The following is a 26,744-nucleotide window of genomic DNA, read 5'->3' as shown; positions in this document are numbered from 1 at the left end:
AATCCCTGAAACACACCATTTATTCATTTATTTCCATAACACTGAAAATTTTTGCTAGGTTCTAGGTATACCCTTGGGAATAGCAAATATTTTTTTTTTCTGTCTTGGAAGAGTTTTAAGCCTTGTAGGGCAAAAAAAAAAAAAAAAAAAAAAAAATGCTTTTCAAATCTACCAACTATCTTTCTCAACTCACACCATCCCAAACTCCAAGGGATAGACCAGCTGAGCCAGCTCTCTGCCTGCTTTCCTGACACAGCAAAACAACCAGACAGACACCATGAAATTAGCAGTTTTATAAGACAGTTTCTTCTAACAGGCAAAGTTTCGCTATCACTCAGTATTTAAAATAGGCTTTCTAAAGCAGTAATTATTTTAAACAGTGGTTTCCACCTGACATAATGCACACTATGTTCCTTTCTTCTTTCCCTTCCCTTCCAACACGTTCCTACCTTCACGGAGCTCCCACCTTAGGGAGGTCAGAAGGAATGGCATTTCAAAATAATTAGTATTTAACCACCAGTACATAGCCTGTCGATGCACGTGGGGCGCTGCTTCTCAGCTTCCATCCGGGCCAGTGCCTGTAGTGTCTGGAGGCGGGGCCGTTCCGGGACCCCGTAGAAATAACCAATGGCCATGCCTGAAGGCGGAGCTTTTGAAAATGACTGGCACGGAAAATGACCAATCAGAACTGGGGGCGGGAAGGGGGCGGGGAGAACCGCAGAGGGCAGAGTATTAAGCGGATTCGCAGGCAGTGAAGGCAGGAGGTGGGGTCTAAAGCCTGTGAGGCTCAGGGTAGCAGCTATGTAGTAATCTCTAAGTTTTAAATTTTTGAAATAGTGAGCCATACTGGTGCATACGACCAGATATCTTTTCAGATACAGTAGCTATTTTGTTTATCAAGAGCACCATCTCCTGAGAAATGCTTTTTCCATTTATATAATTTTTAAATTCAAACAGGAGTTGCCATTTACCTGCAGAATTCTTTCCATCGGCAGCAGTGTTTCCTCTGTGGGTGGATACGGGTCACAAGTTAATGGGACTATTATTTATGCATCCTTATTACTAGTTCAGTCTCTGACATATAATTAGGCATTTGAGAATTAAGAATGAACGATGCCTCTATTACTTTCTTTGATCCCATTTGTAAAAAATTCTGCAACTTTCTGATTCTGCCATTATCCAAAAAAAAAAAAAAAAATCGTATCCTATTTTAGCAGCTTAATATTGATTTTGATGTGTGAATTACACATTTTTTTATAAATTTCCAGAATCTGCTGGCAGCTGTAGCTATGGTTTCCTTTTCTTTCTCTCCTAGAAATTTTACAAACTCCAAAGTTCTTGAATTTTACTCATTTCAGAAGATTGTGATCAAATTTTATTCAAAGAGTATAAATGAGCTTTATAAATTGTAATGTTTTGAACAAATGTTTGTGGCTTTTTTTTTTTTTTTTTGGTGTAAATTAGTTGAAGACCTTCGTTTTACCAATCACAGAGTTAGCCATTATTATACCATACGGTATTACTCAAAGGATCAAAGGGCAGGAGTTGAAGGCAATACCTGCATGTGAATGAGATGATAGCAATCAAATCACAAGTAAAAGCCACTCAGATTCCAGAGTTCCTAAGGTCTAACAGAGATAATTCTAACTTTCTCCTGAGGGCTAAGTAGCCCTCAGGAATAATAATTTCAGTGTGTCTGAGGGATACCAAAAATCATCTAGTGTGTTTTAAAACAGAGACATAGGAAGTTCAAGTATGGGGCTGGGATTGTGGCTCAGCAGTAGAGCCCTCGCCTAGCAAGTGGGAGGCCCTGGGTTCCATCCTCAGCACCACATAAAAATAAAGATATTGTGTCCAACTACAATTTTTTTTTAAAGAGAGATGAGAGAGGAGAGAGAGAGAGAGAGAGAGAGAGAGAACTTTTTAATATTTATTTTTTTAGTTCTCGGCGGACACAACATCTTTGTTTGTATGTGGTGCTGAGGATCCAACCCGGGCCGCACGCATGCCAGGCCAGCGCGCTACCGCTTGAGCCACATCCCCAGCCCCAACTACAATTTAAAAAGAAATATTTTTTTTTTTAAGTTCACGTATGAGTGTTGTTCCAAAATGGGGTTTGTCCGGGTTGACTCTGCATTTCTGTATTAAATTTTTTTGGTTGTAATAGAAACATCTCAAAGTAGCTTAAATATATAACAAGACAAAAACAAAAAAGAGGGTTATTAATAAAAAGAAACAAGAGTGTCTTATAGAATCCAAGGGCAGGAATGCATATGGATCTTGAGAAGAGCCTGGGGCTAGGAACTGTAAAGAACTAAAACTCTTGCCCAAATTTGCTTCTCTGTACACTACTACTACAGTTTTCTCTTTGTTTCCTAATCCACATAGAAGTATCCTTATTTAAAATATTTGTGTCATTAATTCACAATTACTGAGATTGTTCTAACAGAGGCCGCATAACCATCATTTTAGATTGTGGAGAAGGCCTGTCCTTATTAAGGATAAAAAAGGGAAGTTAGAACAAGTTATAACTATAGCCTATCTTAAATGTACTATGATTCTACCCATTTAAGCTCCCATATATATGAGTTGCTTCCCATTGTACCATCAGTACAGAGCCTGTGGATGCACTCACTGTATCTGTAAACAGAACCACTGGTTTCTTATCAATTTTGGTCCCTCATCATTCATGTGGAGTCAATCACAAGGTCTTATTGGGTCTTCCTCCCCAAAACTTCTAATGAAATAGTACTATTTTTCCTCACAACTGAAGACAATCAAAAAGGTAAATTTAAAAAAGCAAAGTCCTGGGGCTGGGGTTGTGGCTCAAGCGGTAGTGTGCTTGCCTGGCATGCATGCAGCCCAGGTTCGATTCTCAGCACCACATACAAAGATGTTGTGTCCCCCAAAAACTAAAAAAAAATATATTAAGGGGCTGGGGATGTGGCTCAAGCGGTAGCGCGCTCGCCTTGCATGCGTGCGGCCTGGGTTCGATTCTCAGCACCACATACCAACAAAGATGTTGTGTCCTCCGAGAACTAAAAAATAAATATTAAAAATTCATATTCTCTCTCTCTGTCTCTCTCTCTCTCTCTCTCTCTCTCTCTCTCTTAAAAAAAAAAAAGCAAAGTCCTTTAATCTCTGAGTAAAAGTTAAGAAAGACTCATGCCAGGATTTGACTTGAATCTGAGTTCAAATCCTCTTCCCATTGGCTACTTTGGAAAAATTACTCTCTGAAGCTTTTTCCCCAAGTCTTATATCCAATCTTATAGGGTTTTTTGTTGAATTAAAAATTATACATAGGGGCTGAGGATGTGGCTCAAGTGGTAATGCGCTCGCCTGGCATGTGCCGGGCGCTAGGTTCAATCCTCAGCACCACATAAAAATAAAATTTAAAAAGATGTTGTGTGGGCTGGGGATGTGGCTCAAGCGGTAACGCGCTGGCCTGGCTGGGCGCAGGGTACTATCCTCAGCACCACATAAAATAAAATGAAGATGCTGTGTCCGCCGAAAACTGAAAAATAAATATTAAAAAAAAATTATCTCTCTTCTCTCTCTCTCTCTCTCTCTCAAAAAAAGATGTTGTGTCCACGAAAACTAAAAAATAAATATTAAAAAATTCTCTCTCTTTAAAAAAAATTATACATAAAGTGCTTAGCAATTCTATTAATGTAAGCACCAACTACAAACATTAAGACTAGATGTTATTAATGTTACAATAGATAGATTTTTTATAACTTCTCTTTATTTTATGAAATCCTTGCTCCTACATTTTATTCTAATATTCACAAAAATGCTGTGAATAATATTCCTGAGATTAGAGATGGGGATATCAAAGAACAGAGAACTGGAACAGTTCCTGAAGTTCAATTGTCTAGAAGATATTCCAATAGGGAATAAATGCCCAGTCACTGAAAGTTCCAGTAAGACTGCCCTGCTGTATAGCATGATTCATGAAGGTTTTAGGCTGACTGACTTAGGTATCTCTGAGGTCCTGTACTTGTTCGTTTATTATATACATACATTATTTACTGACCTCCTACCAGAAACTGTCCAAAAAATCTGGGGATACAGTATGGAAAAAAAAATGCAGCCAAGGAAAAACACAAAAAGCCTCTGCCTGGAGATATACAAATATAGGAAATATTCTGTATATAATTTTCTATAAGATAGAAAAATTAAATATGAAAAATATAGTCTGATTTTCAGTGCTTTCACATAACTTTCTTCTAAAAACCTACTAACTCCCACCCTCTTTCCAGTCCTCTCCCCAAACTTAAAAATATTAAGAACTAGAAAATTCTTTCAGTTCGGGTGCCACTCCCACTCCAGAAGCTAGACTTATTGGAAGCTCAAGAATTCAGAAAAGTGGGCGGGACTTTGGAAATTTACAAAGGTAGGAGGAGAGACGGCGGAACTAACGTTCGGTAGTTGTGGTTCTCGGTGGGAAGCCAATTTTGGGGACCGGTAGTGGAAAGCTCTTGAGCTGTTTCCGGCCACCTCAGCGGGAAGCGGAGACGCAAGCAGTTGTCTCTTAGGGAACTGAGGTAGAGGTGTGACTGCTGCTGCCGCGGAGGAAGTGAGGACGACGCCCCGGGCCAGCGTTGGGTCCCTGAAGCCAGCGAAAATGGTGTTACTGACGATGATCGCCCGAGTGGCAGACGGGCTTCCGCTGGCCGCCTCCATGCAGGAGGACGAACAGGTGAGCCACTAACAGATCCCGGCGACCCCAAGTCCCCGCGAACGCGCTGCTTTCAGCTTCGGATTCCTTCCTAGGACGCGGGAGACCCTTGCGAACCTCCCAGGATCTCCCGACGGGTCTGAAGTGCTCCGCTCTTTCAGTGGTGGAGAGGCTACCCCTGAGAGGAAATCTTTCCTAAAAGCGAAGACAGATTTTTGTGTTACCCGTTTCTCTTCAGAAAAATACTTCGGAAAAGGAATAGGTTTGATCTAAGTGGGATCACTAATTGTGTTCTGTGGCTTTTTAGGGGCATTGTAACAAAGTTAGGACTTAGGATTTTCTGCTGCTAATAAGGCCGTTGACACAAATCCTAGGAAAAAGTGAGTTCCTAAGTTCTTCAACTCGTCTGTCTGTAGCACTTGATCCTTGACCCGGCTTGCTGACATCTTTTGAAAGTGGGTGAGGTAATTTTACCACTTACATGCAATCGTTAAATTTCGTTGCGGTGCCTTCTTTCAAGGTTATGCACAATTCCTATCTCGCCCAATAAACATACCAAATTCCTGCAATTCATTGTACCTTATTTTATTTTGCTTTGTCTTTCAGTAAGTTAAGTTTCCTAGTAGGCAAACAAACGACAGGTCTTACTCATCTTTGTGTTCTCTATAGCTTTTACAACAGGAGCTTTATGCTAGGGGGTGTTCAGAAATTTATTGAATTGATTAACAATAACTCCTCCAGTTATCTTAAAAAGAAATTGCTTTGTGACTTAGAATCACATGGGAGATTTTCGGTGTGAGATAAGTGTCAGGAACAAGCCTGGGAGGTCCCTAAAGAAGGCAGTAATAGAATTTATGTAATTTATTTAAAGTGGTCAATTTTATATTACTTTCTCATACAACCTAAGTAGATTTTTAAAACCTCAGGCTTAAAAACGATGAATTCCTAAGAGGAAAAACATTTCGTGCATTCCTTTTCTTGGATTCTTCATTTATGGTACTCATTAAAAAAAAAAAAAAAAAAAAAAAAACTTAGTACATCAAATGTGCCAGGCATTTTGTTAATGCAAGGGATGAGAGGACTCAGTCTCCACCTTCATAGAGCTTACAGTCTAGTGGAAAAATCAAATAACTAACCATTGTAATGTAGAACCATTATGGAAGAGGGAGGGGTTCTGTGGCTAAACATAGATATCTAAGATCAGAAGGGCCTTCCCAGAAATGACATCTAAGTTGACAGGAGGATCTGTTAGTAAGGAACTCTTCTATTTGATTTTATGCCTCTTTATTTTTGAAAGTAAATTTGTTTACTTTCACTTTTAAGAGACTAGTTATACAGATGATAGAGTTGCAGATTATGCTAAGTGAAATATATTTCATTCATTCCACCAAAGTCTACTCATTGAAATAAACTGAAAAATATCTAATCCTGAATTTTAACTGTGAAATGTTTTTCTGTTGATTCTCCACTTTTGTTAAGAATTTTCTAGAACCACTCTGCAGGAAGAGTGTGATTGTTAAAAGGATCCCAAGAACATGGGGAAATTTCCTTGAAGGACATGTAGTTTAAGAAATATTTTACCCATGATGGATGGCAGTGAAGTAGAAAGGGGAAGAATCTGATCAGTTTTTCAACTTTTGCATTTATTCTATTGTGGACAAAGAATATAAAGTGGATATGAAAATTTTCTTAATATTAGAGGGCCCCTACTCTCCCTTGATACTTTATTGAAAAAAAATGTTTTGTTATTGTTTGTTTCTTAATTTTGAGTGTGGTGTTGATTTACTAAGGTGGGTGCTTTGTTTCATTGACAAAGACATTTGACACAAATATTTATGTGATTATAATTCCATTGTATTTTCTTCTAGAAATTTTGTTTTTAAGTAATAAAGTCTCTCTTAAACATTTTTTTTTTTTTTTGGAGTTAGGATCATTTTATTTAGGCATATCTCTAGATCTTTATTTATATATTTATTTTAATTAGGTATATATGACAGCAGAATGTCTCTTAAACTTTTAATGTCTGAAAATATGAGTTCTAGACTTACTTTTACTATTATAATTATATAGAGAACATTTATAGAAGGCATACTGCATACCAATCACTATGCTAAGCCTAAATGCATTATATCATTCAATCCTCATACCTATCATATTAGAATAGATTCTTTAATTATCCCTATTTATAGATAAAGAAGCTGTGAGGCTTATGGGGAATAGGTTACTTATACAGCTAGTAAGTAGCATAATGGAATTTTTCATCAAGATTTTTTTGGGGGCTGGGGATGTGGCTCAAGCTGTAGCGTGCTCGCCAGGCATGCATGTGGCCCGGGTTCGATCCTCAGCACCACATACAAACAAAGATGTTGTGTCCGCCAAAAACTAAAAAATAAATATTAAAAATTCTCTCTCTCTAAAAAAAAAAATATATATATATATAAAAAAAAAGATTTTTTTTTACCTCAGCAACCATTGACATTTTGGGTTTCTTTGTTGTGAGGGACTTTTCAGTGCATTTTAGGATGTGTAAGCACATACTTGGCCTCTACCTCCAGATGGCAGTAGCTCTACCTCTTTCCCTTAATTACAATTCAAAATATTTCTAGCCATGGCCAAATGTCCCCTTGAGAGTAAAATCACCCCAGGTTGAGAACCACTGGTTTTTAATCAGTATCTGTTAGGCTCTAGAGCAGGCTTAGTGCCTAACCACCAAATTCCACTGCCTTGTTCTAGGACTTTTGATGTAGTCACTCCTTACCAGTCCAGTAGTAGCTTTTTAAGAACAGATTATCCTACCAAATACTTTTTTTTTTTTTTTTTAAGATTTTTTTTAGGGCCTGTCCTGTAGCTCAGTGGCAGAGCGCTTGCTTAGCATGCATGAGGCACTGGGTTTGATCCTCAGCACCACATAAAAATAAACACATGAAATAAAGGCATTCTGTCCATTTACAACTACAAAAAAAATTTTTTTAAAGATTTTTTTTAAATCTTTATTTTTATTTTTATGTGGTGCTGAGGATCGAACCCAATGCCTCACACATTCGAGGCAAGCACTCTACCCACTGAGCCACAACTCCAACGCCTACTTTTATGTTTAAATACCTTAATTGTCTAAGCCAAATAATTCAAAGTGCTTTCAACTATGTGTCACTGATAATTTTAGGTGTTTACTAGGTACCAGTCCCTGTACAAGCTGCCTTATTACTAGAAATGAAAAGTTATTCAGATTATATAATTGAGAGCAAAATTCTGAAAATAACAGAATGTTATATACAGTGTTTCCTCTGTACTTAACTAGAAATTTAGGCTTAGGGCAGGTATAGAGATGAGCTTTCTTCACAAACTCAGACTACCCTAACTAATATCCTGTGTATTCCTTTGCTCTTTTTGTGGTGTTTTTCCTTTTAGGGTATTTGCAATTTCTTTATCCACCTTTCTGTTCTACCTTAAAATGATTGTATTCTCTTTAATTTTGCACCAGCTCTGTGGAAGGCAGTTTAGACTTCAAGAAGGTGGTAGATCTAACCAGCAGGGAACTCAAAAAGAAAAAAGAAAAAAAAAAAAGCAAATAGTCTGTTGTACAGTTAAACAGTTTCATTCTCCCAATTATTTAAGGTAGATTATAGAGAAAAATGGTTGGTTCTTGGTTCTGCTGGACTTTGACCAGCTGAATTCAATAGGGATTTTTAAATGACGAGAGCTTAGCTAAATGTTCTTACTAAGGCAAAATATGATGCTTGATAGAACTAGTTGTTAGCAGTCCTAGGTGACAGCAGTGAAAAACTATTGTGGTTGTACGACAAATTACTACCTTGTACTTTTTGTAATATAGAGAGACAAATCCTAAATATGCTATCAAATTACTTCAAGTAGGGCTGGGGATGTGGCTCAAGCGGTAGTGCGTTCGCCTGGGATGCGTGCGGCCCGGGTTCGATCCTCAGCACCACATACCAACAAAGATGTTGTGTCTGCCGAGAAATAAAAAATAAATATTAAAAATTCTCTCTCTCTCTCTCTCTCCTCACTCTCTTTTAAAAAAAAATTACTTCAAGTATTTTACACAATTTGTCCAGTTATTCTAATCCACTTCATTATTGGATTACCAACAGAGATCATTATAAAGTATATAAAGTTCATTAATCTATTCTAGATAAAGTAGAAGGTAGAATCAGGACACTCAGATATTTTTAGGTGAACTAGCTGTCTGTGAGCCCTTTGTGACTTTGACACTGAAAATAATCTAAAGGTCATTACTGTAAAGTAGAGGTTATGTTGTTTTGTGACTTCTGTATCAAAGTTGCCACATGATTTCTTGAGCATTTTCTATGAATTAGCAAAACATCACTTAGAAGATATAATTACTATTAAAGAAATTTGAATTATATAATTGGTGTTATGTAACATTTGGAGCAGGAGTTCCAGAGCCAGACTACCTAGGCTTAGATCCTCACTCCATCCTTTATACATCACAATTCTTATTACACATATAGAACACAATTTTTCATGTCTTTGTATATAAAGTATGTTCACACCAATTCATGTCTTCATACATGTACTTTGGATAATGATGTCCATCACATTCCCCATCATGGCTAAGCCCCTGCCCCCTCCCACTCCTCTGCCCTATCTAGAGTTCATCTATTCCTCCCATACTCCCTCTCCCTACTCCACTATGAGACAGTCACCTTATATCAGAGAAAACATTCACCATTTGGTTTTTTGGGATTGGCTAACTTCACTTAGCATTATCTTCTCCAATTGCATCCATTTACCTGCAAATGCCATGATTTTATTCTCTTTTATTGCTGAATAATATTTCATATTGTATATATGCCACATTTTAAAAAAATTCATAAACCAGACTTGCTCATCATACACTGGATGCAAATATTCAGTAAACAGGAATGAATGAGTTAATGAGTAAATGACTAATTTTTCCCATTGGAAAATTAATTCATGCTTATTTAGAAAGTTTAGTCAATATATGCAAGCAAAAAGACCAAAATGTCAGTGGTGATTATTACCTATAATCTCTACTCATTATATCTTTTTGGTGAGTGACCTTAAATGTGTGTGTATGCTCATGTTTGTGTATGATTAAATAACGGACAATACTGTAAGACTGTTTTACCTCAATTTTCCACTTACCAGTATCTGATAAACATTGTCTGATATCATTAAATATTACATGACATTGTTTGGGTGGATACATAGTATTTGGTCATGTAAGTATACCAAAAAGGTTATTATTTAGCCAAAAGGATTGTGTCAGCATTGTATTTCTCAGGAATGGTATATCACCTTGAGGTTAAGTGGTACATGCCTATAATCCCAGGAGTTCAGGAGGCTGAGGCAGGAGGATTACAAATTGAAAGCCAGCTTCAGCAATTTATCGAGGTTCTAATCTCTTAGCAAGACCACATATCAAAATAAAAAATAAAAAGGAGTGGATATGCGCCTCAGTGGTTAAATGGTTCAATTCCTGGTTTAAAAAAAAAAAAATTTCAACGTTAATTTTGAGGAGATGCAGACATTCAGATCATAGCCAACAGAAAGTCTTCCTTTCCCCAATTAGTATGCAAATGAATAAATAATGTGTTTGCTTCCTATTCTTCATTCTCTCCTTTCAAAAAGATATTACTACAATACTAGAGCACTTGCCTAGTATGCATGAGGGCCCAGCACTGCAGAAAGAAAGTAATGACATTATTTCTCCAGTAGTTTCTCCACTATTTCTCTCACCCTCGCTCCCCCTTTTTAACTAATTATAGTATTATCCAGAAATCCTTTAGGTAAATATGACCTATGATTACATTACTCACATGTTATTATTTTCATTTTGTTGCACATGTTCCTCAGAATTCAAACTTTGCTATCCAGAGAACCAAATAGATTTACACATAAAGGATATTTGACTTTCCAATCCTTATTATACCCCTACTCATTTTTTATTAGTTTCACTCATGGTGTTCGTATAATCTGAAGTTAATAGTGTGTACATTTAGTTTTGCTTAAATTCTCTATCATGTAAGGCTTTGTGGAAGGTTTTGCTTGATATGCCTGCATAAAAATAAGATTCGCAAGTCACAAATTTCTCATGTTTACAACACATGCTTGTGCCATTCTGTGCCAATAACTGTAAAAGTGAAATGGGTTAGGAAGAAGATACTGACCTAATAGTGGAAAGAACACTGAGAGTGTCAGAAATGTAGTGAAAATACATACTTTTGCTTCACAGCAAATAACCAATATGATTTTGAAGTAGGGATTAGGTCTTTTTTGTCGTAAAAGTAGGATCATTTTTCTCTCATTAAAATGAATCTTATTAAGCTGTAAATTAAGGATCTTATTCACATAGTGTCCTCCTAATATCATGATGCTTCTCACTAATTGACACAGCTTTTTGTGTGGAAAATTCTTAAATGAAGGTGTCTTCTTTCAGTCCGGCCGGGACCTTCAACAGTATCAGAGCCAGGCTAAGCAACTCTTTCGAAAGTTGAATGAACACTCCCCTACCAGGTGTACCTTGGAAGCAGGAGCAATGACTTTTCAGTGAGTATAGTCCTGATTTTTTTATGATCATTTATGAATGAAATACAGTAAATGTGACACCTTATGAGAATTGTGACAGTCTTTTAAAGATAACTTGAAAAATAGAGTCTCTTCCTGGAAGCAACTCCTCTTGACATGCTTACAGTAATTTAGCCTCATAACTTGTGTCTAAAAAAACTATGTACCTATCATGCAATAACAGATAACCTCTTACTTTAGGAATGTCTTGGAGCCAGACATAGGTAGGTTAGTACTCTTGCTTAGACGTTTACTAGAATGTAACTTTGAGCAATTCACATAACCTTTTCAAGCCTCAGTTTTCTCTATAAAATAGGGCAAATGATTATAGAAGTTCCATAAGGATTTTAAAGGAAATCATATATATTACTTGCCTGACACAAAGGGAATAATCAATAAATATGAGTTATTATTTAGGAAAAAAAACTATAAAAGTTTAAAAGCATCTCAGTCATTGGTAAAGAAAATACATACACCTGAGAGAGGGATCAAAAGACTTTATTGCATTTTAAATGATTTACAAGCAACTGGTATTAAATGTTCAGTACATGTCAAATTTGAATCTGATATAGCAGGAAAATTACAAGATCACAGAAAAATAAAAGGGATCAGCTAAATAATCTTTGCCATTTTAGGGACTCTGTAATTTAGACCCACGAGGAACATTTTGGGTTTAACTAAAAATAAAAAATACAAAATACCACCATTTATCAAAGACGAGTAATTAAATATATCCAAATAAAAACAAAACTTTGGCCTGTTGATTAAGAAAATGGTAGACATTGCATTTTGTAAGGTATCAATTTATATAGTATCTGAAACATTCTATATAAATCTAATTTTCAACACCAAAAAATAGTCATTTAGGCAGTCATTTAAGATTGTATATACCCATAGTCACAACTGCTTATGACATTGAGGCAGGAAACTTGCTTCACCCCAGCCTGGGCAACATAGCAATATAATTATGTAATTATGCTATTAATTATATAATACAATTAGTCTTCCATATCTATTGGTATATAAGAGATTTGAGCATCCTTGGATTTCCGTATCCACAAGGGTCCAGGAAGCAACCTCTTGTAACTACTGAGGGACTGTATATGTCTACCATGGGTGAGGAAACAAAAGACTTAGGAAAGTTCTTATAGAATTAAAGGATTTTCTTCTGTCTGGTTCCTTTAGGATGTTCATAATCTCATATCTTTTATTTCTACCAGAGAGCTATTTATTAAAGATTTACTTGCCAGGCCCTGTATTAAGTCTTCCTTTTAATATCATTACCTTTAATGAGGTTATCTTTTTACTAGCTGAGAGAAACATATATTAAAACAAGTATATCATAATATTTCAGGGCAAGAAATGCTGTAATGCAATCTGAATGCTTTGGGGGAGAGAGAAGGAAGCAGTAAATTCCCATTTGTGGGGGTTAATATGAAGAAAGGGATAGAGGAAGAGAAAATGCAGAGAAATTTCACAGAAAAAAATTATAATACAATTGAGCATATAAAATGAACAAGATTTCATAAAAGAGCATTATAATTAGAAATGACAGCATAAGTAGAAGTTCACAAAAATATTTCAAAATTTAAAACCTAGCTTGTTAGGAAACAGCTTGCCATTTGGTATATTAGAATATGTGATAGAAAGTAGCTTAGCAATTTGAAGGGCTATAAATACTTGAAGAAGTATGATTTTATTGCATAGGTGTTGGAGAACCTCTAGAGTTTGTACACAAGGCAATGTGATACTGTCAGTTTGAGGGGAATAAAACATGTGGTATAGAAGATGATATAGCTTGAAGGCAGGGAGAACTGTTATTTCAGGTTTCTAAGCAAGTAATTAGTATATTTAGGAGCCTTAGATACTGTAATAGTCTTTAAATTGTCTTTTGTGAAGCCATAGGATACCTCAGGTGTTACATAGGACAGGGATGGGAGTTTATATAATGCTTTTGGCCTTTAAACTCCTATTTAAACTAAATAACTTCTAAAATAATCTGTAAACATAGGTCTTTTAAGTATAATTTTTGCTGAAGTAAAGAATACTATAGCTGACTGAAATTATGACTCAGTAATAGAGTGCTTGGCTAGCATGTGTGAGGCGCTGGGATCAATCCTCAGCACCACATAAAAATAAATAAAGTTACTATGTCCATCTACAGCTAAAAATATTTTTTAAAAAAAAAAAAAAGAATACTATAGCTAAAAAAGAAGTTTGAAAGCTTATAAGTTATAGCCTAAACTTTTCCCAAGAATATCTCATACATGTAGTTGTATAATCCAGAGAACTCCCTATCACAAATGGAAGCCAATTCTGTTGTTCAATAGTTTCCAATTGATTATAGTTTTCCTAGCCTGGAAATCAGAGAGCATTATTAGTTCCAAGGCCACATTTGTCTGTACCCAGTAAATAATATGCTGTTTATTTTCAGCTTTTAAGTATCCACAAAAATTTCCAGTTTTACTTTGTGACTAGAAGAAATTTAATATATGTATACTAGTTCACTTACAAAATCAAAGGGTAGATATAGTGAAAAATCTATTTCTAAGAAGAAATTTTAGGTATTGATGTATGTTAGTTGAAGAATTGTGTAATGAATAAAACAGTTATACTCCTTTTGGGATATATGTCTCTTTTTTTTTTTTTTTTTGAGGAGTTGACATTCTTTTTTTTTTTTTTTTTTTTTTTATTGATTATTTATCGCATTACATAGTTCATGATATATCATCTTTCATACATTAGACTCAAATGGGATATATGTCTCTTAATGAGAAGATGTTTGTTTTCTGATCCTGAGAATTTGTGGTATTGAAATTGATCTTCTCTTGGCCAGCCTCAGAGAGATTAAACTAGACATTTTCACAAGTTTATATGGTCCTCAGAGTCTGCTTCAACAAGGTTGAAGTACTGTTAACTTTATAAACAACTTTGTCTTGCTTTTTTGTCTTTTCAGCTATATTATTGAGCAGGGAGTGTGTTATCTGGTTTTGTGTGAAGCTGCCTTCCCTAAGAAGTTGGCTTTTGCCTACCTAGAAGATTTGCACTCAGAATTTGATGAACAGCATGGGAAAAAGGTGCCTACTGTGTCTAGACCTTACTCCTTTATTGAGTTTGGTAAGTTTATGCCCCTCACTTCTTTATTAGGGGAACAAACATTATAGAGGAAAAGCTATTTGTTACACTGATAAAATTTGGACACGTTTTTTCCCTGATGTTTACCTTACTGGAATTTTGGCTTTAGCCTCTTCTCCCATTCTACATCTTTTTGTCCCTTTTCTTCTTTGGTTGTTTTTTTGTTTTATTTCTTGGTGGTCCTGGGATTTAACCCTGGATACCTTACCAGTAAGCTACACACCCCCAGTACTTTCGGTTTTTATTTTGAGACAGGGTTTTACTAAGCGCATTGCCAAGGCTGTCCTCAAACTTGAGATCGTCTTGCCTCAATCTTCTGAATTGCTGGAGTTATAGGCATGTGCCACCATACCTGGCCCTCTTTTTGTCTCTTTGAATGAATGAGGCTCTCTTCTTAGAAGCAATATTCTCTAGTTATTATCTTTTCCCTTTTGATCTTGTTGCCTTTTTGTTCTTTGGCTTGATTCTTCATTAGGAGCTTTTTGTGTGTGTGTTCTAGGGGATTGAACCCAGGGGTGTTTAACCATCAAGCTGCGTCCTCCTCCCTTTTTTGTATTTTATTTAGACTCAGCGTCTCACTGAGTTGCTTAGGGGCTTGCTAAGTTGCTGAGGCTGGCTTTGAATTCACAGTCCTCCTGCCTCAGCCTCCAGAGCCTATGAGATTACAGGCATGCACCACCACCAATTAGTTGCATTTATGACCAGAGCTATGCATAAAGCTCTACTTAATGGGCTCATAACAGCTGAGTCTTCTTTATTCCAACCTCTAGACACATGCCAATATTAAGATTCATTTGTTGGAGATAAGAATTTGGAAATGAGAAAAAAATGGTATTTTGTTTCTTTTAGTAGAAAAGTATCCTAATTAAAAAAATACAAGAAGATGTGTTATTGATTGGAGACTAATATTTACTATATTCAGAAGTAGTGAGCGTGGGTATCTGTACTTGTATAGGAATTATGAAAAGATTCAATACTAGTCAGACCTCGTAAAGTATCTAATGGCAATATATCAAAAGAAATATCCTAAGAACATCAAATATAGGGTGAGAATAAGTAGGATCATGCTACATTGCTGAAATCTTTAGTTAAAAAAGTAAGTAATTTTACTATCTTAGAATTTCTGGAGTGTTTCAAGTTTGCCTGATAAGTGAGTGATGCCTTATAGAAATTAAAAATTTGGCAAAATAGTGTTTCATAACTATAAACTCTCCAAAAGCTAATCCATATAATGTCCAGTTGTTCAGATTTTATTTTTGTAGATAATAACAATTTAGTAAACCTAAAGAAAAACTAAGACACATGTGTCAAGGTCACACAGGAAATAGATGGTACGCTCAAACAAGCTTAACTGACTATACCTGAAGATATATATGAATGGGCTATAAGAGAACCATAAGGCATAGTAATCTGCAATCAGTAATAAAGTAGTTTTACCATCCCTAGGCTTGAAGGCATAAAAGGAAGGAGCAGTTTTTAGAATTGAAAAGAAGAAATTTGTAGGAGAAACCAAAAGTTAGGAGCACTAACTTTTACAAGAGAGATACTTCCAGCTGAAAGTGACTTCTTAGGAAGTTATTGGGAATAAGTACCCTGATATTACCGGTCTGTTCCAAACCTTTTCTACTCTTGGGGCCTCCTTCATTGCCTGATCTTTGCTGGAAGCCAGAGGGTAAGGAGCCCATTGAGGTACACCATACAGGTCAGGTTCCCAAGATAGAAAGCAAGGTGCAAAAAGGTGGAAGGGATCCAAAGAGGCCAAGTGAAAGGTGTCTAGCACATATAACTTCAGATTTTTGCCAAAAATTAAAAGTATCTTTAATAATAAATCATTCTACACCAACGTTGGCTAAAGATGAATGAGACTGCAGCTTTACATTGGTATTTTAGGAAATTCACAGTCACATGCTTACTTTACCCAAAGTTTAAGAATGTCATGACATCAGGAAAATATATTAAAGAAAATACTTTAAGGCAACTTTTGTAATGATAACTTTTTAGTGATCATTAATTCTTTTGCCTTGTTAGTCTATAACAATGGTAGGGTGTTACCTGCATACTTTTGGGAATGTATAGAATAAGTATTGAAACCAAATATAGTTTGAAATTTTCTGCTTTTAGGAAAGGCTTATGATAGTGGTCTTTATTTCTGTAAAATATCTAATAGCAAATACTTTTTATTCAGAATTCTCTAAAGCTCATATCCCCTGAATGGTCACCTAGTTACAGCTTCACATTTTACAAATGAAGAAATCAAAGGCTAGGGCTGGTATTGTAGCTCAGCGGTAGAGCGCTTGTCTAGCACGTGCGAGGCCCTGGGTTCAATCCTCAGTACCAATAAAAATAAAATATTGTATCCATCTACTAAAAAATAAAATATTTAAAAAAAAGAAATCAAAACCTAGATTTTGATACTCACCCCATGTGCTTGATTAAACCAGGGACAGTGGCAAATCTGCTCAAAATTTCTAATTCCCTACTTGAATACTTCGATGGACTTGAAAGGAGTTGTTAATGGTCACTTTTCTTCATTGTTGTAGATACCTTCATTCAGAAAACCAAGAAGCTGTACATTGACAGTCGTGCTCGGAGAAACCTAGGCTCTATCAACACTGAATTGCAAGATGTGCAGAGAATCATGGTGGCCAATATTGAAGAAGTGTTACAACGAGGAGAAGCACTCTCAGGTATCTGAACACAATATGAGACTTAATAAAGCAATACCATAGGCAAGGATAGCTTATTTTTATTGCAGTCAGATTCTTGCCAGGACTGTTAAGAATTCATGTTTCAGAAACAGATTACATTACAAGGCTTCCAGTTTGATACATTTTTTTTTCCCTAACGTGATTAGTTTTTGTTGGGTTAGAAGAGTGTAAAGGATTCATACGTATTTGAGTCAATTACTCTTTACAAAAATTTACAAAATTATGTATAGAAACATTTGTACAAGTTAAGGGAAATAAAAATAAGAGGAAAATGTCAAAAGACTTTTTGCAGTGGGTTCCATGAATAGCCTGTTTGGGAGATTTTACTACCACCAAACCAATGGAAAAGAAGGAGATTGCAAAATATCTATCATTCTCCCTAGTTCACAAATATTCTGTCTATCAGCTAGGTGAGCTTACTCACCATTCTTAATGGTCCATTCTCACTGTATGGATCTAATCTTTAAGATGTAGACAAGAATTGCTCCTTCAAAGAAACCCTCCTTGATCCTTATAGCCCACATCACATAATCTTGTCTGTACTTTTTAAACTCTTAAAACATTTAGTTACATGGCTTTTTTTTGCGGATGATTGTGTTGTATATGGTTATTTACCCAATTCACCTCAAATATTTGCATTAAATATATTATTAATATATGTTCAATATGTATTCAATATAGATACTTAAATATATTTGCAGTAAATTGGTTACATATATATGTAAAATTAGGCATTTTTTACCTATAGTGATTTTTGTGTATGTGTGTAGTGCTTGAGATTGAATTACCTATAGTAATTTTAAATTGTAAATAATTAAAGTATATGTATTTATCTGATGTTTAAATGTTACCCAAGTATTAGAGGCAGACATGTAAACTCTTTAAAGACAGTATTTTATGAATTTTTATATCTGTTTCACATGCTACTTTTATCCCTCACTATACACTCATTAATAAATATTTCTAAAATTCAGCCTTGCTACATATTAGTAAATAGTTATCCTTTAGTATGAACCAAAACTTTACTCTTTGTGTTAATAGTAGCAGTTATCCTAGCATATAGCTTTACACCCTAAACGTCAAATTTTGAGGATGAGTCTATAAAGTTTTTTTTTTAGCAAATAAGCTATTTATTTATTAGTTTTTTAATTTAATTAGTTATATATGACAGTAGAATGCATTTATACACTTTGATATATTGTACATATTTGATATAATTTCTCATTTTTCTGAGTGTACATGTTGCAGAATCATATATATATGTTTCTTTGAAGCAGTTACTCTACAAAAATTTACAAAATTATGTACAGAAACATTTGTACAAGTTAAGGAAAATAAAAAGAAAAATAAGAGGAAAATGTTAGAAGACTTATTGCAGTGGGTTCCATGAATAGCCTATTTGGCTATTCATGTACACACACATACATATACACACACACACACACATACAGTAATAATGTCTGTTTCATTCTATTATCTTTTCTATCCCCACATCCCTTCCTCTACCCTCCCATAGCTTCCCTCTACTTAATCCAAGGTAACGCTATTCTTCCCTAATGCCCCCCACCTTATTATGAATTAGTGTCCACATATTATACAAAACATTTGGCCTTTGGTTTGTGGTATTGACTTATTTTGCTTAGCACGATATTCTCCAACTCCATCTATTTACAGGCAAGTGCCATAATTTCACTCTTCTTTAAAGCTGAGTAATATTCCATTGAGTATATGTACCATATTTTCTTTATCCATTCATCTATTGAGGGACACCTAGGTTGGTCTAGCTGTTGTGAATTGAGCCACTATAAACATTAATGTGGCTGCATGCTGATTTTAAACCAAGGAGTGGGATAGCTGGATCAAATAGTGGTTTCATTCCTAGTTTTCTGTGGAATCTTCATACTGCTTTCCATAGTGGTTGCACCAATTTGCGGTCCCACCAGCAATGTATGAGTGTACCTTTTTTACCACATCCTCACCAACATTTATTGTTGCCTATATTCTTGATTATTGCTATTCTAACAGAAATGAGATGAAATCTTAGAGTAGTTTTGATTTGTATTTCACTAATTGCTAGAGATGTTAAACACTTCTTCATATGTTTGTTGATCAGTTGTATTCTATTATTGATTGGGTTATTTGGTTTTTTGGTGTTAAGTTTTTTGAGTTCTTTATATATCCTAGAGATTAATGCTTTATCGGAGGTGCATGTGGTAAAGATTTTCTCCCAATCCGTAGGCTTTCTCTTCACATTATTGTTTCCTTTGCTGAGAAGAAGCTTTTTAAATTTGAATCCATCCCATTTATTGATTCTTGATTTTACTTGTGCTTTAGAAGTCTTGTTAAGGAAGTCAGATCCTAGGCCAACATGGTATAGATTTGGGCCTGTTTTTTCTTCTATTAGCGGCAGTGTCTCTGTTCTAGTACCTAAGTCTTTGATCCACTTTGAGTTGGTTTTTGTGCAGGGTGAGAGATAGAGATTTAATTTCATTTTGCTTCATATGGATTTCCAGTTTTGCCAACACCATTTGTTGAATAGGCTATCTCCAGTGAATGTTTTTGGCACCCTTGTCTAGTATGAGATAACCGTATTTACATGGGTTTGTCTCTGTGTCCTCTATTCTGTACCATTGGTCTACAAGTCTGTTTTGGTGCCAATACCATGCCACTTTTTTTATAATAGACTTACAGTTTCTACCTGAGATAGAGTAGCATAGACGCTTTTCTTAAATCCAAAATTTATACATCTGTCAGTCTACCAACAATGTAAAGGATTCTCCTCTAGTGTTTTGTGTCAAAAAGCTGATATGCTGATTTAAAAAGAAGTACTTGTCTACCTTAAGTAGCTTCATCTTGTTGGGGAGATAAGAAACCGTCTCAAAGAGTAATTAACAGGCAGTATAAGGGAATAAACATCTATTGGACACTTATTCTAATCTGCTGGGGAAGTTTTATATGTATCTTATTTAGTCTTCATAATTATTTCATGTGTAATGGGTGATATCAAACCAGTCTTACAAATAAAGAAGCAAAAATCTTGAAAAGTTATGTGGCCTACTAAAAATCACTGCTGATACTTAGCAGGATTTGTTGGCCTCTAGAGTCCTTGTCCTTTTTCAGTGTACAGTAACTTTAAATGGATATGTAGATAACAAGAGCTATATTAATATAGAAGGATATAGAAAAATGTAAAGTGAGCAAGGAAAGCCTTTTGAATTTACATAGACAAGGAAGTATCTTAAGTAGAAGAAAAAAACATCAGAACAGAGCATATTTAAAAGACAGTAAAGAGATTAGCCTACTTCAAAGAATATTTTCTCCTCTTTAAGCTTCTTAAGAATAAATATTTTATACCTTCTTCTCTTTCTAATTTTAGTTTAATAGGTAGTCTGCTTTGCATTTAAGACTAAGAGTAGTTCCTGTGGATTCTTTCAGCAAATTTAAATTATGCCTTTTTTTAATGTCTAGTACAACTATCTTTTAAGCTCTGAATTGTGTTTTTTCATTCATGATATTACCTCTGCGAAACTATAAATTCCACAGAGGCAGGGATCATGTATGTTTTGATCATCATTGAATCTTCTGTCACTTCATATAGTCCTACTATATAGCATAAATATTTGCTAAATGACTTCTCCAAGCAGTAACTTTATCTTTATGATATCATGTGGTTCAAAATGTTTCTTTATTGAGGAATTCTCTTATCACTTGTTTCGTATGACCTAATACTCGTTCCTCTGCCCAGTTATGCTCAGCAGATTTAGAGTTACTTGGCAAATGTTTATTCAGCATTAATTATATGTCATTCTGGGTGCCTGGGATATAGCAGTAAAAACAATAAAATTCTGTTGTCCAATGGAGGGTACATTTCTAGTAGACTAGATAGAAAGATTTCTTGATCATTGTCATGGTTATTTCTCATCCCCTAATTGATTTTTTTCATGACTAGGTTTTTTTCTTACTCGTATGACCAGTTTGTAAATTCAGATGTGACTATCATACTTGTGTTATTAAGTAATGCCACATTTCTCAATCAAAACCAGTCTCTATTAAGCAATTCCAAATATTCCAGTTGTATTATCTCAAGAGAGAATAAACAAATTGAGATTGCAAAATGTTCTGTAAAAATTTAAGTAAATGAAAAGTTTGATCAGAATTAATTTATGTCAAAGCTTTTCATTATTTAAATATGTCCTATGTTTTAATCTGACCTAGTTTGTATCTGGCTATATCTAAGTACTCAGTAACAATTAAAAGAAGATAATAGCATTACCAATGTTCTAGGTTGGGGGAAGGCAAACTTCTCAGAAAATGCTAAAAACTTAATTTACTACATTTTGGTGTTTGTTTGAGGACCTGTTACTACATTTTAATTATAATTTTACATTCCTATGCCTATTGAAATATAATTTCTTACAGTTTTAACTTCATAATTGTCTTTTCTATATGGAAAAATCTCAGAAATTTTAAACTATACCACTGAAGTGTAGTTTAATACTGTGTCTGATTAACTGAATTTTCTAGTTAGTTATCTAATTCTTATCGTACATGGATTATAATTTTTAAAAATATGATATAATGTGACTTAAACCATTAAAAGATTATAAAAATGATAATATTATGATTAAAATATTATAAAGATGATAATTATTAGAAAATGTCAGATAATATTTATTAAGTATTTACCATATGTGCAGGCATTGTTCTCACTTTACAAGCAATCTTATGTACCATATATTTTATAGATAAAGAAACTGAGATAGGGCTGGGGAGTCGTAGTACAGTGGTAAAAGTGCTTGTCTAGCATGTGTGATACACTGGGTTTGATTCTCAGCACTGTGTATAAATAAATAAAATATTGGTCCATTGACAACTACAAAAATATTAAAAGAAAGAAAGAGACTGGGAAAGGCTAAGGGACTTGATGAACATTAATTACATGGTTGGTGCAGCTGATATTTGAACCAGAGAGTCTAAGGCCAAAATTTATGCTCCCGACCACCACACTATACAGCCTCAATAATTTTGCACATAATTTGGTCAGATGATTTTAAAATATATTATAAATTTTATAGCACTGCAGTTTTGAGTTAATATATGTAACCTTACCCTTAAAATAAAAATGAAAATTTAAGTTGCATTGTTAATATCATGCCTCTCATTTTGGTTATTTTTATGCCTTAATATTATTGATGAAATACTTCCTAGGACTAATTAATGGTTTCCTTTTTCCTCTTTGACAGCATTGGATTCAAAGGCCAACAATTTGTCCAGTCTGTCCAAGAAATACCGCCAGGATGCGAAGTACTTGAACATGCGTTCCACTTATGCCAAACTTGCAGCAGTAGCTGTATTTTTCATCATGTTAATAGTGTATGTGCGATTCTGGTGGCTGTGAAGTAGTGAATCCAGTCATTGATAAGGGAGAACCTAGAACCTGGCAGGTGTAAGTTTTCAGGAAGCTGAGCTCACAGAAATGTGTATTAGAATCCAAGTGGAACTTCTGCCTCTAAAGACCTTGCAAGAAAAGACATCCTGAAAATGAAAGAGTACACCTCATTTAATGAAGCTTAACCCTTTGTGGAAAGTCTCTTTTGGGGGCAGAGGCTTTCTCTGGGTGCTAAGCCATATATGTTAGGGAACAGTAGATTGTTTTATTTTGTTTTTCCCCTCCCAGTACATTTTTAACAGCACTGACTGGGCATTCTCATTCTCAATGGAGCCATTAGTGAGATTTAAGGTAGCCAATCTGTGCTAGCAATATTCTGAAATTCCTTCAAAGAAGGCAACCCTTTGGGAAGTTCTTTTGACTTTAATCAACATTCCTTTTGTTGGTGACATTTGTGATTTTCAGTAATCTGAGTTTTTTCTGCCTTTCAAATAAGACTCCAAGTATGTGAAGGTTAATTACTGTGCTGCACCAATCCTGTCTGTTGGCCCCTATAGGAATTAACCTTTGTTGTTTTCCTTTTATGATATTTTGCTTGTTGCACAATTGCTGTAGGGTTAAATGAATTATATTAAGATGCCTTGAAATTATAAAACACTCCTTGATTAAGAAGCTAAAATTTTTCTCTTATTTACTCTTTAAACAAAAGACTTAGTTTGGGACATTATTAATTTTATTTCTCAGCTTTTTGTTTATATTATTATAAAAGCAGGTATAGCATAGGATTGCTAGAGGCCCCTGGCTTAAAGAGAAGGCCCAGCTCAGTACTACAGCTTTGTCTTGCCCCTTACTTACATTATAGTTTTCCCTACTCTGTTTTTTTTTTTTTTTTTTCCTGCTAACATTTTAAAAATTCCCCTTTATCCATTAGTTTCATGTCCCATGAACATCCTTTCAGGATATTGTCACATTTCAAAATGGAAACTGTTCGGCTATATAGTTAATTAAATTTGAAATCTCTGCAGATGAACTAATCATACTGCTACATTTATCTAAGCAAATCTGAGAGCACCTCATTCCTGTTTCAGTTTATGTAAAGTATTCAAGAATGCTCTAAAGATAGAAAATTCATTTATAATGACTTCTATTAACCAATAAAAGTAACTATAATTTTTTTTTCCTTTTTCACTCAGGGATAATTGGGGATTTCCTTTTACCTTCTGACATGGAATTTTTTAAAAGGGGATAATAGGCCTTTTGAATATTAATGCCAGTGTCTACAATATAACCTATAACTCCTATACATACTGCAAATATTTCTTTAAACTATACAGGAAAATAAGCCAACTTCTTAACATCTTTAGAGGGAACTTTTAACTAGTAAGCAGTTTTATAACCTTAAAGGATCATCAGAACCACTGTTCTGATTCCTGGTAGGAAAAAAATAATCTCATTTCCTTAAAACAAGGCAAGTAGAAATGCTTATTTTATTTCTGATAACAGAACTAGGATTTTTTTCTTCTTTCTATTATAGATCTATATCTGCCAATTAGAGTTTTATGCATGAAATATGAGGTTTCTTTTATAGAGAATAAGTGCTTTTAAGTCCCTAAAAGGCATATGACAATTGGTAATAAAACTGAAAACCTAAGTGGTAGTACCGTAGCATTTGGTGCTTTTGTAGGAGTGGAGAGTGGCACCTTATTGTTGAGAAGTTGCATGCTGCAACCTAATGGTCAGCAATGAAATAAATCCTTCTAGAATGTTCCCTTCAGTGTGAAGTTTTGTTATCTAGTTAATTTATGTACACATATCCTTTCTAGGTACATTTCCACCTAACCTCATTGCACTAATTAAAAAGAAAGGATATGATAATGAAGAATAAAGGAATAGGAAAGTGATTTAAGATCAGGGTAGTGAAAAAATAACAGAATAAGATTCATAAATACAGCCCCATTTGGGTTTTTGGTTTTTCCCCATACTGGAAATTGAACTCAAGGGCTCTCTACTACTGAGCTACAACCCTAGTCTTTTTTTAAATTTTTGATTCTGTAACAGGGTCTCACTAAGTTGCCCAGGCTGGCCCTCACATTTTGACATAGTCCTACTGCCTCAGCCTTTCAGGTAGCTGGGATTACAGGCCTGTACCATTGCCCAGCCCCTTTTGTTCTTAATAGGAGCTAGTGGGAAGATCTAACTAGATGAATTGTATCAGGAATCAAACAGGCATCTAAAATAGAATGTGATAAATACTGTGTGAAGTTGTTGCAGGCACATTAAGAAAGGAGAGTTAATTTATTTCAAGAGAAGGAGAATGGGGCATGTAGAGTTAATAGCATGTTCAAGTCATATGTAGAGAGAGTTAGGCATATTTTGGGAATGTAACAACTTGGTTTAGCTTAACTCAAGTAGAGACAGTTGAGATATAAGGAAGAACTAGAATGATATACTATAATAAAGGGTCTTGTCTATAATGCTAAGGAGTTTAGACTTTATTAATGGCCATAGCACAGGATAGCTAGTTATAGTTTCAAATGATCATTTTGGCCATGGTGTAAAAGATACATTGGAGAGGGAAAACCTGAAATAGGGTGTTAAAACCAAGGACTTGTCAGACAAGTCAGAATTAGGCCAGTTTCAAATGATTTTCAAGAAAAGAGTAATTAGAGATACCAGATAACATAACACTTTGTTTTTTAGAAGGTTTTTAAATTATTTTTGCATTCACTCAACCCTTTGATGGTCACAGCATTCTATGAATAAAGAAACTTTACAAAGGATGCTACTCAGAGGCACATTAAGTAAATTGCCCAAAGTCACAAAGCTAAAAATTGATGGAGCCAAGATTTGAACCTAGGCAGCTGGATTTTTAGAATCAGTGCTTTTAAACAAAATACGGAACTACCAAACAGTCGAATAAACTAAGTACCCAAAAAAAATGTATTTTGAATTTAACAACCAGGAACTTAATCCTGTAGGCTGAAATGATTCCAGAGAGCTGGGGACAAAGTCAGATTGCAGTGAGTTGAGGATTGGCACATTGTACACACATCTGGTTATTTAAATGTCTTTAACAGTGATCATTAAGCTTTGTGAGAAATCTTTGAAAATCTGACGAAATGTATGTGCCTTTACCCCAGAAAATATTCTTATGTACATGCATATCAAGTGTCATAAACCATTTCAGGCTATTCAAGGACCCTAAAGCTTTTTCATGACCTAGTGGTCGATGGTCCCTCAGTTAAGAACTCCAATATATAGGATGTGGGACTCAAAGGTTAAGAACCCAGAAGCTTTGGACACTGTCTAGTTGTGGTGAGTCTGAAAAATTCTACAGTTTGAACAAACTTTTTAGATGAGATGTATTCTTGAAAAACTATGTGTACGAATACGTTTATATCAAATAATATTTCCCTGTACTACAATCAGAGATCTGGTTCTGCTGATTTTTTGTTGTTGTTCTAGTTTCTCTATATCAAAATTAAAGATTTTGAAATTTTTATTTTCTGCTTTTACTAGTAAGATGTCTTCTTACAAAGGCAAGTTAAAAAGAAGTCACTTCTGTACACATAGGATTTAATAAAACATGTATAGTAAAATATCTCATAATTTAAATTCTGCCTTATTGATAGTTCACTATTACTTATGGTAGTGAAAACTCCCACCTCAGTTTTCACTTCTATTCTAAGCTTGAGTGTTGTTGAACACACTGTAAAGGCTTTTAGTGTGTTTAGCACAATTAACTAAACCCCATCTGGTAGGGTATTTTTCAGGCAGTTCAAAAGGAAGGCAACAAACACGGTTATGTAGATGTTGTTTTTGTGATTGCATATTAACTAACTGGACCAAATAACTGGTATTGTAAAGATGACTCCCCCATCAAGAAAATACTTTACTATGAATGACATAGTTTGAGATACAATGAGCAAATTGAATTTCACATCCTATTCTTACTCATTATTGTCAGGCAGGATTGACACTTCAGGTAAAACTGTCTCAGGCAATTTAATCATTTAGTTCTTAAAAAGCTTATTTCAAGTGCTGTAACAATCCATGTTTTAAATTAGAAAAATCACTGGAGGTTGGACTTTCATATAGTAATATACACTGGACTAATTTTTCTCTCATAATCTTCATTTGTTGAGTATTAAGTATTGGACAACTTACGGGTATTATAATCTTTGTAGCCATTTTCTTTGCTCAAGGCCACATAGCTAGCAAGTTGAGATACAGAAATTCAAATCCAAGGCAGCAATACACA

At 34.9% G+C, this 26,744-nt stretch overlaps 1 protein-coding gene across 1 annotated transcript; it reads left to right on the top strand.

Moving 5' to 3' along the window:
* Positions 1-4,467: 4,467 nt before the first annotated feature.
* On the top strand, positions 4,468-26,084 carry SEC22B (SEC22 homolog B, vesicle trafficking protein). The gene is made up of 5 exons (XM_081307942.1): positions 4,468-4,702; positions 11,124-11,233; positions 14,208-14,368; positions 16,927-17,073; positions 22,338-26,084. The coding sequence occupies exons 1-5, from the start codon at positions 4,628-4,630 to the stop codon at positions 22,490-22,492; spliced, it is 648 nt and encodes a 215-aa protein (XP_081164068.1). The 5' UTR covers positions 4,468-4,627; the 3' UTR covers positions 22,493-26,084.
* Positions 26,085-26,744: the final 660 nt, after the last annotated feature.

This window comes from Spermophilus citellus (genome assembly GCF_964194105.1).
Source record: "Spermophilus citellus genome assembly, chromosome: 9".
Classification (NCBI taxonomy): domain Eukaryota; kingdom Metazoa; phylum Chordata; class Mammalia; order Rodentia; family Sciuridae; genus Spermophilus; species Spermophilus citellus.
The sequence above is the reverse complement of the archived record's forward strand: the minus strand, read 5'-3'. Positions and strand labels throughout refer to the sequence as shown.

Excerpts from the sequence above, each read along its gene's own strand:
- SEC22B (XM_081307942.1), top strand. The coding sequence starts at position 4,628 with ATGGTGTTACTGACGATGATCGCCCGAGTGGCAGACGGGCTTCCGCTG. Across the intron at positions 14,369-16,926 it reads TTACTCCTTTATTGAGTTTG|ATACCTTCATTCAGAAAACC; the intron begins GTAAGTTTATGC and ends TCATTGTTGTAG. Across the intron at positions 17,074-22,337 it reads ACGAGGAGAAGCACTCTCAG|CATTGGATTCAAAGGCCAAC; the intron begins GTATCTGAACAC and ends CCTCTTTGACAG.